Below are 16,217 nucleotides of genomic sequence, written 5' to 3'. Positions count from 1 at the left end.
ACCGTGACTTCGGGGCGCCCCGAGACCTCCTCTGCCAGCTTGTACCAGGCGTAGTTGGGACTCAGCAGCCACTCCTCCACGTGGCAGTAGTAGCTGCCGCTGTCGCTGACCTCGGCTCTCTGGACGGTGAGGCTGAACAGGCCGCCGGACGCGTGCCTCTCGAACTGCAGCCTGGGCCGCAGGCCCTCCTCCTCGGCGTAGGTGCCGTACTCGAAGGCGGAGCTGTGTGTGGTTTTGAGGATGAGCTTGCCGTCGGCGTCCGAGGGCTTGTGGACGTACCACAGCACGGCGAAGTGGGAGTTCTGGCTGGTCTGAGACTTGACCGAGCAGTTCAGCTGGATGGGCCTGCTTTCCACCAGGGTGAGCGTCCTCTTCGACTTGCTCACCTGCAGCTTTGTCACTGCGGAGACAAGGGGACCGTGCGGCAGAGATGGCCCCGACGCCTGGAAGCGCGGCCCCATCCCCAGTCTCACGCCCAGGCTCCGGGCCTGCTTTCACCCGGCCCCACTCCTGGGGGCCTTGGCGTTGACCTCCCAATCGTGGCTCACTGTGGAGAGAGCAGCATGGAGCCTACGTCACCCCCAGACGTCCTCCCCGTCTCTCCCGCCTTCCACACCCCTGACTTGGGCCCTCACCTCTCTCCCCTTCCCCTGCCTGCCCTCACGGTCCGCGAGGACGATTCAGAGAAAATGGAATATGCTCCTATCCTGTCTCCACTTAGGAAGCTCAATGGGCTAGGTGCGGTGGCTCACGCCCGTCATCCCAGCACTCTGGGAGGCCAGTTGGGAAAATCGCTCGAGCCCGGGAGCTTGGGACTAGGCAACTCAGTGGGAACTTCTCTCTACAAAAACATCGAAAAATGAGCCAGGCGTGGTGGCTTGTGCCTGTAGCCCCAGCCACTGGGGAGACGGGGGTGGGAGGATCACTTAAGCCCAGAAGTCGAGCCTGTGGTGATCTGGGACCGTGCCACTACATTCCAGCCTGCGTGTCAGAGTGAGACTGTCTCAAAACAAATAAAGTAAAATAAAGTAAATAAACATGGATTTTCCTGACAAAAAAGAAGAAAAGTCACACATATATGTTTATATATTTACATATATACATAGTAATATATAGCCTTCAGCTAAAATTAATATATAACATATTCATATGTAATTAATATATATATTTAAGTTCAATGGCTCTCCACTGCCTATAGACAGATTGACTTTGAGCTCACAGCTCAAAGTCCCCCCCGGACCCGGCCCTCACCCGCGAGTCCGGCCTCATCTGCCACGACTCACCCGCGAGCACCCTCCACCCACCCCAGTGCTGCCTCCCCGAGCTGTGGTCTCCGCCCTGGCTGTCTCTCTGCCTGTCCTCCCCTGTTGCCTCCGGTTCTGCCCCTTCTCTCACTCACCCCTCATTCCCACCCACTGGGCTGGATGCCCTTTCTCCTCCATCTCCAGGCTGGCTCTCCTCACATCTTCTCTTCCACCCCAGACTGTGAGTTTCCCCAGAGCGGAGACCTGGTGTTCTCCATGCCACCAGCCACTATTCCCACAGGAGGCTAAGCACTGGGATGCTCTCGAGAACAAGGCAGAGTTCAGTCCTATGCAGCGTATTGCCTGGCAGACGGTCTCGTCCCTGTACCCGCAGGGCCCAGCACAGTGCCTGGGCTTCGCGATGTACTCCATCAGTGTCTGCTGCAATAAGGGAGCGAGCAGGTGAGTGAACAAGAGCACGGAGACACGTGTGGCAGGTAACTAGTGGACGCTGGGGCGGCGGGCCTTCCTGTGGGAGAGAAATGGAAGGCCGAGAAGACAGAACCAGCCCCAGTCGTCCCCTCCCCGACGGTCCTGCTCCTACAAAGAAGGCCAGGCAGTGTGCAGAGTGCTGTCCCAGCTGCTAATTAATGGTGAGGCTCAACTTGCCAGTGGCAGGAAGCCAAGACCAAACAAAATTCATCTGAGGACGGTGATTTGAGAGCTCACCCACTCCACCATCATTCTACCTGGCTCTGTATTCCCTACCCCCCTCTTCCCCTCCTAAAAATAAAAAGAAGGAAAAAAATCCTAAATTCCTCTAGGGGAACTGATAGTACAAGCAGCGTTCCACCCCTCCTCTTCACACTTAGTTTTTCGGCCGCAGGAACCAGGCCACTTGCCAAGTGAGAAAGAAACCGAGGTGAGGTACAGACTCCACACGGGACGAGGTCCCGGGCCTCCTCCGGTAGGCCTTCCCAGCGGGTGGGGAGCAGGGCAAGTGTGCCTGGCCAGTCTCCGGCACCCTGCTGGCCAGGCTCTTGTCTCTCAAGGCCAGTCAGGCCCAGGAACTGCATTCAGCAGCAGGACGGAGCCCACTGGCTGGGACCCTGGCCTCAGCTTGGTTTGCCAAGGTGGCATCCAGGTCTGAGTCCCAGTCGTCAAAGGAGCTAAACTTTTGAAAGCCACAGACTGCCACCTGGTCTCTCTGGTCATGCGCAGACGAATGCCCAGCGACACATCAGCCGCTCTCTTCGGGACGAGCTGCTGAAGGCACACACGCACAGACTTTCTCAGGCCGCCGAGAGCATGCCCCGCACCCCTGCTAGAGAAATCCCATGTGCCACCCCCCCACCCCTTTGGGATTCATCTGTTCTGTTTACAAGGCCAGTCTTCTGCCTTCTCCCTTCTTCGAACTCAGAAAGTCCTTCAGGGCCCAAGTGGAAGGAAGGGCTTACCATTAAGCTCCTGAGCGCTGGAAGCTAGATTTGCATTCGCTCACCAGTCGACTTTTCAGACTGGATTCCTATAATACTTGAAACAACCGGCTCCCTTTTCATTCCTTTCCAACCCAATTCACCGCATGCAAATGATATCTATATCAGTGCAAATGACACCACCTGAATTATCTGGTTCTTGGCCAAAAAAAAAAAACTGGTTGTTCAGTGTGGAGTAGAAAGAGCTTTAAAATGTATTATTAATTGGGGCCAGATTATTTTTGCAGCTGTTACTAAGGAAACCTCAATTGCTATAGTAACTGCATAAGTTAAACTGAAATCCTATGACCGAACTAGTTCGGTCACATGGTCTGAGGACAAGAAACCAAGGAAGAGAAATGTTTCAAAGCATCTCCATTCTTTTTCCCTTCCTGTGTCAAAATATTGTGACGTGGGGAGAAGCTTGAGAGAGAGGCATGTTTTAAATGTGGTGCAGGTCTGACAGGCAAGCACGGGGTCAGCTCCTGTTCTATGCTCTGGCTTTCCTCCTACATCTCAGGGGCAGAGAGGACCATTCTCGAAAGCCGGGGGAGACCAGAGCCTCTGCCGCTCATCGGGAAGTGCTCCCATGTTCTGCCACAGCATGGCCCTGGGCAGCGTGCCACCTGTGGGCCTCACCTTCCTCCACAATCAGGAGGACCCGGCAGCCAGAGGACCACCGGTGTTTTCGACAACAAATGAGGACAATAGCATGGTGTGTCTACGCCATCAGGATGTTGCGCAGACCACAAGCAGTAGTCTATCAAAAAGAATTGAGCACAGGTCCTGGCACATAAGAACCACTCTCTCCGTTTTAGTTATTCCCATTCCTCTTTGGTTTCTGTGCTGGGCCCAGGTTCAAAGCTCAGCATTTGGTTTGGGAACTGTCACGTGTTCCTTCCTGCTAAAAGTGCTGTCTGTGAACCAGCAGCTTGATCGATTGGGAGCGTGGTAGAAGTGCAGACGCCCAGGCGCCACCCCAGACCCACGACATCAGAACCTGCGCTGGAACAGGACACCCAGGTGAGGCACGTGGAGCTTAAAGCCTGAGAAACGCTGGGCTCGGCTGTGGGACTGAACGGGCTTTGAGAGGCAATGAGTACAGGGGGGACAGACCAGACTGAGGCTTGGCTGATCCCCAGCAATGAATGAGCGGGAGCAAGAAAGGCCTGAGAGTGCCGACTTGGCTCCTCGGCAGCCGCCTGCCACCCCCGCCCACCGCCCCCCCACCCAACCTCACTTGCAGGAACGGCCCTTTCTCTTTTCTTGAGTGCGAGTCTCACTCCGTCGCCCTGCCTGGGGTGCAGTGGCCACTCCCGGCCCCCGCAGCCTCGACCTGCCGGGCTCCAGCGATCCTTCCACCTCAGCCTTCCGAGGAGCCGGAATTACAGGTGCACGCTACCACACCTGGCTGATTTTTTGATTTATTGTAGAGATGACAACTCGCCAAGTGGCCCCGGCTGGTCTTGAACCCCTGGACTCAGGCAATTCTCTTGCCTCTGCTTCCCAAAGTGCTGGGATTACTCACATGAGCCACCATGCCCAGCCCAGGAATGGCCCTTTCTTTCTGCAACTGAAGGGTTTCCTCCCCAGCCTTCAGATCAAACTTGGGAGCGTCTGTCTTTCACACTGTAGGAGAGGCTATTGTGTGACAGGCCAGGACGGGCGGTTCCAAGAGGAGAAGCACCAGAGGAGGAACCTGGCAGCAGAAAACAGCGGCGGCAGCACCACCAGTCAACCTACCCCACCCTCATCCCTCACTCAAAACTCATTCATTTCTTCAATAAAGGATTCCCTTAAGCTCTATCGCAGCACTGTTACATGGTGCCTTAGACTGAAAGAAACTTTTTTGTTGAGTTGGGGTCTCCCTCTGTCACCCAGACTGAAGTGCAGTGGCATAATCACAGCTCACCTCAGCCTCAAACTCCTGGGCTCAGGCGATCCTCCCACCTCAGCCTCCTAAGTAGCTAGGACTACAGGCATGTGCCACCATGCCCAGATAATTCTTATTTTTTTGTCTTTTGTAGCTCTTGGTGTGTTGCCTAAACTGGTCTTGAACTCCTGGTTCCCAAAGTGCTGGGATTACAGGCATGAGCCACCCTACGAGGGCTGAAAGTAACTTTTTACAGGTTTTCTCTCCCACAAAAGCATCAGAAGGGTGGGGGCTGTGACCCAATCATTGCTAAACAAATTAATACATGGCTGGTTGAATAAATATGTGATTTTTTTTAAAGGGGAGGGGCAATTGTTTCCGATTTCAAAAAGTATGTGCCTCTGAGCTACAAATGAATCAACAGGCTGAGGAGAAGAGGAACGTCCCTGCCCGCTGTAGTGAGGGAAGAGCAAGTGGTTGGGTGTGGGGAGAGAAAGTAAGCTCGAGCCGGGCACAGTGGCTCATGCTTACAATCCCAGCACTCTGGGAGGCCGAGGCAGGAAGATTGCTTGAGTCCAGGAGTTCGAGACCAGCCTGGGCAACCTAGTGATATCCCATCTCTACAAAAAACAGAAATAAAAAAATCAGCCAGGCATAGTGGCACACACGCCTGTAGTCCTAGCTACTTAGGAGGTTGAGGTAGAAGGATCACCTGAGCCCAGGAGGTGGAGGCTGTAGTCAGCTATGATCATGCCCCAGCACTCCAATCTAGGCAAATGAGACTCTGACTCAAATAAAAAAGAAAGAAGTTTGGCAACACTGCTACAGGTCTGTAGCTTGAACTCGATCCCGACCACTCATGGCCCTCAGGGTGGGATCCATGGAGCTACAGATCAGCATCGCCTGGGAACTTGTTGGAGCCCGCTGAGCCAGCAGCACTGCGGGGGGTGGGTGCGGCCTTCGGCTCCACGGACCCTCCAAGGGATTCTGACGCGCTCGCAGTTGAGGAGCCACAAGTATGGTGGTGAGGGAGCTGCCAGTAAGCCTGGAGCGAGCAGTTTCTGTGTGGTGGTGTGAGCCGCAGTCCGGGGTGGCAGGTGAAAGGAGCTGGGACGTGAGGGGGGAGGGGGAGGGGAAGGAGAAATATGCTGCTCTTTATTAAATACACCTAGTGTGATGCCAGGGACAGAGGCGGCCAGGGGCAGGGGTGGGAGAGACCTTTCAAGCGGAAGGAAGCAAGTCAGCTGAGACTGGGAGAGCTGCTGGGGCAGCCGGCGGAGCCTGCGGGCCAGGCCGTCGCTCCATCCTTGACGCCCTTCAGCTCCCTGCTCTCCACATGGCCATGCCCTCTTTGAGTCCCTGGTTCTCAACAGGGCAGCCAATCACAGGCAGGTCTTGGGGGGTGAGGGGCACACTGCTTTGGGGAGGGGCGGGTATTTCATGGACTAAAAGCAACGATAGATGTAAAATCGTATCTGGGGCAACTCTATGCGACAAAACCCTGCCTCGTGTCCTATGTGACTTTCAAGTGACATTTGTGCAGGAGAAAACTAGGTCTCTGAGCCTAGAATCTACTTTACTTTTAATATAAACAGTACTTTCCGCTGGGCATGGTGGCTCACGCTGGGTAATCCCAGTATTTTGGGAGGCAGAGGTGAGAAGACTGAATGAGCCCACGAGTTCAAGACCAACCTGGGCAACTTGGCAAGACCTTGTCTCTACAATAAATAAAAAAATTAGCTGGGCGTGGTGGTGCACACTTGTGGTTGCAGCTACTTGGAAGGCTGAGGTGGAAGGATCACCTGAGCCTAGCAGTTTGAGGCTGTGGTGGCCATGAATGTGTCACTGCACTCCAGCCTGGGTGACAGTGAGACTCCAACTCAAAAAAACCCCAAAAAACCCCCAAAAAAGTGCTTTTCTTGAGCATGGTTATAACATATGCCCAGTCAATCAAGAAAAGATTTTCCTTTGCTTTGTTCAAAATTGTAGTGAGAGTTGCTTGGGGCATCAAAAGCCCGATCTGGGTGGCCGAGTCTAACACAGTGGTCATCAGTGAGCGTCTAGAGGCAGCACTGGCTGTGACGGTGCCAGCTGGTGTAGCTGCCTTAAGCATTTATGTGATACATGTTATTTTACTATGAACTACTTTTAAAAAAATACATTCTTTATCCCATAATTAGAGCAGCATAGCAGGTTTTAAAGATGATGTGATTTTAGGAATGTTATATTGTCTATGAATTTCATTTCTGGGTAGTAAAGGGAACATTATAAATTGGTATTAAAGACAGGAGTAAGTGATCTGAGAGTGAGCTTAAGTCCTAATTCCTGAGTTAGGGTACTCGTATTTATTTAACAAACTTCCACACAGACCTCTCTGTACTCAGCAGAAATCTAAGCACTTTATAAATATTAACTATTTGGTCCTCACTATTCCTATGGAATAAATATTATGATTTCCAACTTTATCAATTTTAAAAGAGTTGGAATTCAAACCACGGGCATCTGGGCTGTCCTAGCTTTTAGTCATTATGTATGGCCACCCTGCAAGTTCCCATGAGTGGGCTAATTGTCCAAACACTGCCTCTTTTCCCCTATATCTGGCTTTCCTCTGCCCCTCCCCAGGGAGCAGCCTCTGTCCAAGGCTGGTCTCTGAAGGGTAAGCATATTCCTAATAATGAGAGCAAAACTGGAAGCAAGGTGGCCATCATGTGTAATCAACGTAATTATAAATACAGGATAGGAGTTAGAGTAATTGACTTGCTTGCCTATGAAACCGTTTGCTGTACTGCCCTGAAGTGCAGTTTCCTTCTGCGCCAACCTGTCGCCACCGGTGTCTCTAATAAACCAAAGTCTTTCCCTGCTGGGCCTCCAGGTGACACCTTTGGAACAGGTGAAAACCTTACGAGCAAGCTTTGGGGTTGCCATGCTGCACCGTGTACAAAAGGGCTCCCTGGTTCCTGCCAACCTCAGCAGGGGGAAGCCCCAGGGCCCAGGCCTTGTCTTGTCATCTCAAGACAAACATGCTGCTCCCTCCCTCTGTGACTGTTGCTATTCCCACTCCACCCTGAGCCTGAACCGCTGCCCTCCCCGCACCTCCTGCCCATGCCCTGTTTTGGCTCTGCCCCCACTCCTGCAACACTTAGCACTCCTCCGTCTCCAGGCCACAGCCCGCAGGAATGTGGCAAACCCATCTAGCAGTCTCAGCACACAGTAGGTAACTGGCATGTAGTAGGGTGCTCAAGCATGCACACGTTAGAGCAGGGAGGGAGGGGCCCAGGGAAAGCAGAGGGACCCTGCAGGTGGAAAGAGCCAATTAGAGCAACCCCAACACACCCGACCCTGCCTCACCTGTCTGCAGGCAGCAGTCAGCCTTGCCCATTGACTCCATTAGCAAATGCACTGGTGTCACCATGACAACAGGCCTGAGACATTTGGGGAGGGCTGGGCACTCCTCTTCCAGCTCTACACTCAGGAGCACTGGATCTCCGGCAGAAGCCACATGGGTTGGAAGAAGGAGAGCCCCAGTCTCCCCTGAAAGAAGGCAGCGCCAATCCTCTGAGGGCTGGGGCAGTCAGTCACCCACTAGGCTGTGACAAAGAGAGCCAGTGTTCACATGCTCTGGACTCAGGGAAGTCAAAGAAAAGCCCTCAGCTATCCCAATCTGCCAGGTCAGCAATAAGAAATAGAAGAAAACAGATTTGGCAATGTCCAAAGGGTATTAAATATTCATCCTGACTACCCATCAGTAAGATCCCAGCTGAATACACCCTCTGACAAGTCGGCTTTCTACCACCGGAGGCTGGCCTCCTGGAAGCTTGTTTATTGCTTTGTCGATTTTAATGTACAATATTTAATAGCCAGACCAAGATATGGTCGTAAACATTTGGAAAATGAGTGCTGACATTTTCCTTATTGCTTCTGTATTTAGGGATGTATCATCGGAGGGTGTTTTTGAGCTAAAAAAAAAAAAAAAATCAGAAGGAAGCAAGGTGATGCTTCACAAAGAAAAGAGGTAAGAACTGATTAAGAACTAAGAATGGAAAATGTTCATCTGGCTAAACGTCCTGCCTAAACGCCCCTCAGGGGTCACACTAGGCAATCAATGGAATCAGACTAAGCTAAACCAACAATACAACGCCAGTGATGTCATTCCCTGAAGACTTCCTTGGGGACGTGCCTAGCCACAGAAAGCAAGCATATGGAGTGGCCAACAGAGATCCACACCCAGAGAGCTTGATGAATACTGTTATGCGGTCTGGATCAGCAGGTGGCTCTCGCAGGGACCGGTCTGGGGCCCAGACCACAAAGAGCCTTGCTGGGAGAAATGACATCACAGCAGTGGAAGGCTGATGACAGATGGGCCAGCCTGGGTGAATCGACAGTACCTGGGTCTCTGCTTGATTCTGTTATAGTACGAATGTTCAACCACATCCACTTTAAGGGGTGGGGTAGGGACTGTTTCTCTGGAAAACGCCAGAACACAGGGCTAAGAACCCATGCTTTAGAGGCAAGGTATGCAGGGCGAGTGGAAAGCAGAGGCCAGCACTGCCCCTGAGCTCTGGTATCCTCGAGTCACAGAGCCACCTTGTGGCAGAAGTGAGAAGAAATGAAGGCGTCAGAAGAGGCACCAGGGAAACGTCGCCACCAGTAAGCTGTGTCTTGAGGAACCTCCGAGGGCTCTGTGAGCCTAATTCCAAAAGCCAAATGTAAGGACTTGCTAAAGGGGATTAAGCACTCAGGGATGGTGAACCAGAGCGAGGGGACACTGACTAACAGTACATGGTCCCAAAGGGGCTGCCTGAGAAGAAACACGAACTGCCTAGAAATACCATAATACAATAAAGGTAAGATCTCGGACTCCGGAGTACGAGTCACTAGGCAATTTATGTGGCTGTCAGTGTCTTCACCTGTAAAATGGGTGAAACAGTCCCACTCACGGCCTTGCATGGATTAAGTAAAGAACTATGTTACCACGCACAAAGCATTCAGGGTGGTGATGGACACACGAGAAACCCTCCGTGAATGCCAGCTGTTATTGTTGTGCCCACCAGAAGCACTAGTCCGAGACTCCGCCACATGATCAATCGACAAGGAGAAACCTCTCTAAACAACACCATGAACTGAATGCAGAAAGACTCGTTTCTGATTGCATAGACTTTAAAAAGGTCAGTCAATTGCTCAGTTGCTTTTTTGTGTATGTCAATTAATACGATTTATTTGTTATCATGTTTAATTTCTTTTTTTAAATTTTATTTTGAAGATGTGGGGTTCGGTTCAGGATCAGAGCAATACGTGGTCACCGTACAGGTAAAGTTTGGGCCTCCTTTTGGTCCCCACTTCGCCTGGTTTGAGATCAGGTACCCTTATCGATGTGATGTGCCCCCCGGATTGCTTTTTATAAAATAAGGCACGCCTGGATTCACATCCCAACTTCGCCACTCATGAGGTTATCTGCAAGTTAGACTGTCTCTGAGCCTCTGATATGTCATTTGCAAAATGGGAAAGCAGTGCCTTCTTCCCAGGGTTGCAGGTGGGATATTAAGTGAGCGGATTTACACTAAGTGTCCAATACAATCTCCAGCACATAATCAGCCATCATGTATTTTTCTACTTCCATTTTCCCCAAATGAAAGCACCAGCACCAATCAGAGTATGTAGGAAAAAGAGTAAAAACGAATATGAAGCTCTTTGGAAGGTATTAAGTGCTAAGTGCATAAATATTTAATCAAGGAGAGACAGTAACACTTAGGGAGATGCACTCTCCCTGGTGTCTTGACCGCTCTCCGGGAGTGGTGTGTGGCTGCAAGCACCTACTTCTGCTCTTTCCAGCTTCCGGAGGGCCATGGGAGTGCATCACTGTGCACCCTGAAGCAGAGACCTCATAACAGCCTGAAGACCATGACGCTGGTAAGTGTCCCAGGTCAACCACCATTCTCATCTCTTCTTTTTTTTTAAAGTCAGAGTCTTACTCCATTGCCCAGGCTGGAATCTGTGGCACGTTCACACCAGCATCGACCTGCTAGGCTCTGGCAATCCTTCCTCCTCAGTCTTCCAAGTAGCTGGAACTAAACACACGTGAACCACACCTGGCCAATTTTTTATTTATTGTAGAAACAAAGGTCTTGCCAAGTTGTCTGGGCTGGTCTCTAACTCGTGGGTTCAGGCAATCCACTCGCCTCAACTTCCCAAAGTGCAGGGATGACAGGCCGAGCCACTGAGCCTGGCCCACTGTTCTCATCTTACAGTGAAAATGCAACAGGACCCAGCTCAAGATACACAAGGCCGGGCAGGGTGGCTCACTCCGGTAATCCCAGCACTTGGAGAGGCCAAGGAGGGAGGATTACTTGAGTTCAGGAGCTCGAGACCAGCCTTGGCAACAAAGTGAGACCTCGTCTCTACAAAAAATTTTCAAAAAATCAGCCAGGGGTGATGGTGCGTGCCTGCAGTAACAGCTACTTGGGAGGCTGAGGTGGAAGGATCTCCTGAGCCTAGGCAGTTGAGGCTGCGGTGAGCCTTGATCGTTGCACTGCACTCCTGCCTGGGTGACAGACTGAGACCCCAACTCAAAAAAAGATACACAAGACGGCTGGGCTCGGTGGCTCAGCCTGTCATCCCGTGCCTTTGGGAGGCTGATGTGAGTGGACTGCCTGAGCCCACGGGTTCAAGACCCGCCTGGGCAGCGAGACCTCATCTCTACAATAAATCAAAAAATTAGCCAGGCGTGGTAGCGCGCGCCTGTAATTCCGGTTCCTCGGAAGGCTGAGGCGGAAGGATTGCCGGAGCCCAGCGGGTCGAGGCTGCGGTGGCCGGGAACGGCCGCTGCGCTCCAGTCTGGGCGACAGAGTGAGACTCCAACTCTAAAAAAAAAAGATACCCAAGACATGCCGATAGTCCTTGGGAAATCTCCTGAGTCTCCCAACTCTCCAGCTACCCTCGAGGCAATAGCATGGTATCACGGAAAACGGAGCTGTATGAAGTCCCAGAGACCTGGGCTCCGATCTAGCTCCAGTCTCGGTGTTGCCACTCGATTAGCTGGTTTGCCTCCTTCAAGGCTCCCGACCACTTTGAACCTCGTTTCCTCATTAGCAAAATGGGGATACAAACATCAACATTATTTGTCTGTCGAATAAATTTAAAAAGAAACCCGAAGTAAAGCAATAAGCATGGAGTCCGGCACCCAAGAGGTTCCTCATACATTTTTCTGTCCCTGTCTGCCTCTGGTGACACCATGAATTAATCAGAACTCAAATAATTAGCGCCTTCAACGAGCTCATTCTGGATTCTCCCCTTAGGCACTCCAGCCTTCCATTCCAAGTAGTGACAGAAACCGGCAAACAGCAGGAATTTGTTTAAAAAGGCAATGTCTGGCAAGGTCTTGGGGACAGCATGGCCTCCACCTTCTACAGTGCAGGACCACGTGACAGGCCCCGCTGCCCAGAATGCTGACCTTGAGAGCCAGAGGAGACGACAGAAGGTGCAATTACGATCCTAACGCCCCTTCAGTGCGGCAGGCAAGGGTACCCACCACAAGGGTTCACACAAAATGGGGTCTCTGTGTAACCCTCCATTAACCTGGAAATCCACTTAAGCAAAACAGCCTCCTTCCTGAGCGTCCTGTTGGTCCAAGTTTCAGCTCTAATTGGCCGAGAGACCATCACATCGTTTATACAACTCGTCTGTTCCAAATCCGGTGCAGAACAGGACCCCATTATGGGGCTAGAAGAGGTGAAGGAAAAACTCAGAGCGAGGTTGCCATTATTTAGGCTCACATTGCTGGAAACAGCCCTGCAGCCACTGACAGGAGTCCAGCAGGCCAGGTTGGGCACTGACTGTGGCTGTTAGTGGGAAGAAAAATCCTTCCTGCAAGGCGTTCAAGTCATCTTTGCAAAGTCGAGTCCCTGCGCCGGTGCCTGCTCTAGCCTGGGCATGGGCTGGACAATGGGAAGGATGCAGGGGCCTACTACCTGGGCTCCACCCTCCGCCAGCTTTTAACATGGCTGGAGGCAAGGACAGACAGAAGAAAGGTGTAAGAGCCTCACATACTTAACTGTTCCTGTGTATCAGCACAAGAGTCCGATGATGCGAGTGTTTGCAGAAAACCGCATTGACTAATGCTTCCCACATTAATGCAGCCTTATCTCTCGCTTTGAGAGAGACTCAGCCTCCACAGGAGAAAGGAGCTCCAACTCGGCACCCCTGGACAGGGCCTGGGTGCAGGAAACAGTGTGAGAGAAAGACGCCCGGGGTTCCAATTCTGGCCATGCAACCTTAGGCTCATCACCTAAATCTTTCCTGGTGTTCTGGAATTCTAAGAAAACAACCAGCACAACCCAAGGCAGATGCTCAAGAAGGGTCCATCATCTTCCCTCTCTCCTCAGAGCTTCCTTGTCTGTAGACGGGGGACCAGGAAAACCTTTTCCATAACTGTCATGAGGATTCTAGGAGATGAGGTCAACTAAAGAGGGGGGCTTTCTGTAAAACAACTGGCCTGTGCACCTCATAAACGGCAGTGTCTTCACACACACACACACACACACACACACGCACACGCACACACAACGCATGCAGAGCTAGGGAATTGCTCTAGATTAAAGGAGACTAAAAAGACAGGACAACTGGATGCAGTATGTGATCCCTGACTGGGTGCTGGGTTGGAAGAAGGAAAAAAAAAAACCTCTGAAGAGCACGACTGGGACAACTAGGGGAAAAAAGGAAGGAACTAGGACCACACTGATGTGAAACTCCCAGAGTCTGACAGTGATGCAGTGTGTGGGCAGGACAGCGTCCTGTCCTTAGGTATCACATGCTGGTATTCAGAGGAAGGTGACCTGATGTCCACAACCTAGCCTCCAGTGGTTCAAAAACAACAACAAAAATACCCACAGAGGGAGAAAACACATGTGGGAAGACCTCGCCCAACTGGCCATCAAGGAAAGGAATGCAAGTGTTCCCTGCACGAGTCTGGCGACTTCCTGTTGGCTTGAAATTTCTTGAAACAAAGCAGCAGCACCAAGCGCGCCATCACACCTTCCACCCCGCCCCCCTCTCACCGTGCAGCGTGAGCATGCATCCCACCGGCCTTCAAGCCACCGCACTCACCTGGCTGCAGCACCCGGATCTCCAGCAGGTTGGAGGTCCTTTCTGCCAGCCGTGTCCAGGTGTCGTTGTAGTTCTTCCGCCACAGCTCCGCCACACACTGGTACTTGCCCGCCTCTGTGTCACTGGCGCGGCTGATGCTCAGGCGGACGTTGTTGCTGGACTCCGCCTTCTCGATGGCAGTTCGGGTCCGGAAGCTGGAGGACCTGTCCCCCCACTGGACGCCTCCGTCCCGGGTGAACGTCACCAGGTCATGGAACTCGATGGTGCCCACCGGCTGGAACCGCCACGTCACCGACACGGGGACACGCCCGGGGTAATGGGGTTTGATGATGCACTGCAAATCAAAGGAGTCGCTGTAGGTCACCCCTGGAGTCCGGGAGATGGCTGTGACCGCGAAGCCCGTTTCTGGGGAGAGAGCAGAGGGACTCAACCAGAGGAGGCACTTGGCTTTCTCAGCACACGGTGGCGTCAGCAATGGGCAGCTGGCAAAACAGGGCACAGAGCACAAGCTTTGGGGTTTCTTTTTTGAGCTCTCAGGCGAGCGTTGATTTTAGTATTATGCAGAGGCCCAATCCCAACGGTTTATAAGACTCCGCGGAAAAAAGCCCATTGCACAGCCAGGCGTGGTGGCTCACGCCTGTAATCCTAGCACCTTGGAAGGCCAAGGCAGGAGGATCACTTGCGCCCAATATAGCAAGACCTCCAGCCTACAAAAAAATAAAAAGCATAAGCAGGGCGTGGGGGTGCACACCTGCAGTCCCAGCTACTTAGAGGCTAAGGCAGAAAGAGCACCCGGGACCAGGAGGTCGAGGCTGTGGTGTGCCGTGACTGTGCCACTGCGCTCCAGCCTGGGAGACAGAGCGAGACTCCTGACTCCAGAAAGAAAGAGGTCCACTGCAGTTCTCCCTGACCAGCTGTAGCCCAAACCTTTCCCAACAAACCCTTGTGTGGATGTACGTCTGATCCTCCCCTGGAATGAGACCCCAGCGGTCAGCGGTCCTCTCAGGGACTGGTTACATGTAAGCAGGGACACACTTAGACATCTTGGGATTCCATAAGAAACAAGAGAAAAGGCTCCAAAGCCAACGTCCTTTGTTACATGCGAGGCAGAGGAAACCCTCAGCCCTGAGACCTCCTTTTCCTGGTCCCCTAGTACAGCGGTCTCCAACCTTTTGGGCATAGGGACCAGAGTTAGGGAAGACAATTTTTCCACAGGCAGGGTGGGCGGGTATGCAGTCAGACTCATAGGGAGCATGCAATCGACATCCCTTGTGTGCGCTGTTCGCAGTAGGGTTCATGCCCTTACGAGCATTGAATGCTGCTGCCGATCTGAGAGAAGACAGAGCTCTGCCCACTCCTCGTTTTCTGTTGTGTGGCCTGGTTCCTAAGAGGCCATGGACTGGTAGCAGTCCACAGTCTGGAGGCTGGGGATCCCGATCCCTGTCCTAGTGCAAGGATGCCTGAGAAGAGGGGCAGAGGGGGCATCTAGTCCTCTTCCCACTTCCTGCACGAAATCCAGGGGCAAAAAGGCAAGTGAGGACCTCGGGGGAGGTATAGACAGCGGTCCTCAACTCAGGGTTTTGAGGTCTCCGTGGGGTGCGAGTCTTTCAGTGTTCCTTACTGAATGGGCTGCATCTCTAACCCCTAACACAGACGCCTCGGGATGAGGACCTCTGCCCAGAATTACTACTTGGGACGAACACCCCAGTGATCACCATAACACTACAGCAGCCAGTACTTACTAAGCACTACCTAGGTGCCAGGCACAATGCCAACTGGCTTCTTCCCACCACACCTCATGAAATCCCCCAAACAGCCCTATAGAACAGGTAGGCTTGTCATCTCCTTCTGCAAAAGTGGAAACTGAGGCACAGGAAGGTTGAATAAAGTGCCCGATATCAACCTCTAGTAAGTGAATGGCAGAGTCAGGCTCTGAACCTGCATGTTTAGGATTCCAGAAGCGTTTTTAGGTTGTTTTACCCCTGGCAAGCACAGCACAGCAGTTAAAGGCATGGACTCTGGAGTTGGCTGCCAAGACTTGGATACTTTCTAGCTGAGTGACATTAAACAAGTTACTTAACTTCTCTCTGTCTCTATGTCCCCATCTGTAAAATGGATACTTGTGAAGAGCTACTATTTGTGAAACACTTGGACTAGTACCTGACACATGAGATAGATTTTGTTAAATATATATTTTGTAGCCGGGCTCGGTGGCTCAGCCCGTAATCCCGCACCTTGGGAGGCTGAGGTGAATGGATTGCCTGAGCCCTCGGGTTCGAGCCCACCTGGGCAACTTGGTGAGACGTCATCTCTACAATAAATCAAAAATTAGCAGCTGGGCTCAGTGGCTCAGCCTGTAATCCCATGCCTTGGGAGGCTGAGGCGAGTGGATTACCTGAGCCCGCGGGTTCGAGACCCTCCTGGGCAACTTGGTGAGACCTCATCTCTACAATAAATCAAAAAATTAGAGCCGGGCTCGGTGGCTCAGCCTGTAATCCCACGCCTTTGAGAGGCTGAGGTGAGTGG

General features: G+C 52.2%; 1 protein-coding gene across 1 annotated transcript in view; it reads right to left on the bottom strand.

The window, feature by feature from the left end:
- The window catches only part of IGSF3 (immunoglobulin superfamily member 3), a 104,306-nt gene that overhangs the window by 14,028 nt on the left and 74,061 nt on the right, over positions 1-16,217 (bottom strand). The window contains exons 6-7 of the mRNA XM_021708249.1: positions 13,692-14,096; positions 1-400 (exon numbers count right to left, since the gene is read on the bottom strand). The exon at positions 1-400 is cut by the window's left edge and continues 5 nt beyond it. Of these exons, the coding sequence (XP_021563924.1) occupies positions 1-400; positions 13,692-14,096 (805 nt within the window). The remainder of the gene's footprint in view (positions 401-13,691; positions 14,097-16,217) is intronic.

This window comes from Carlito syrichta, unplaced genomic scaffold (genome assembly GCF_000164805.1).
Source record: "Carlito syrichta isolate Samal-C Ts95f unplaced genomic scaffold, Tarsius_syrichta-2.0.1 Scaffold135627, whole genome shotgun sequence".
Lineage (NCBI taxonomy): Eukaryota > Metazoa > Chordata > Mammalia > Primates > Tarsiidae > Carlito > Carlito syrichta.
This window is presented reverse-complemented; position numbering and strand designations above follow the sequence as displayed.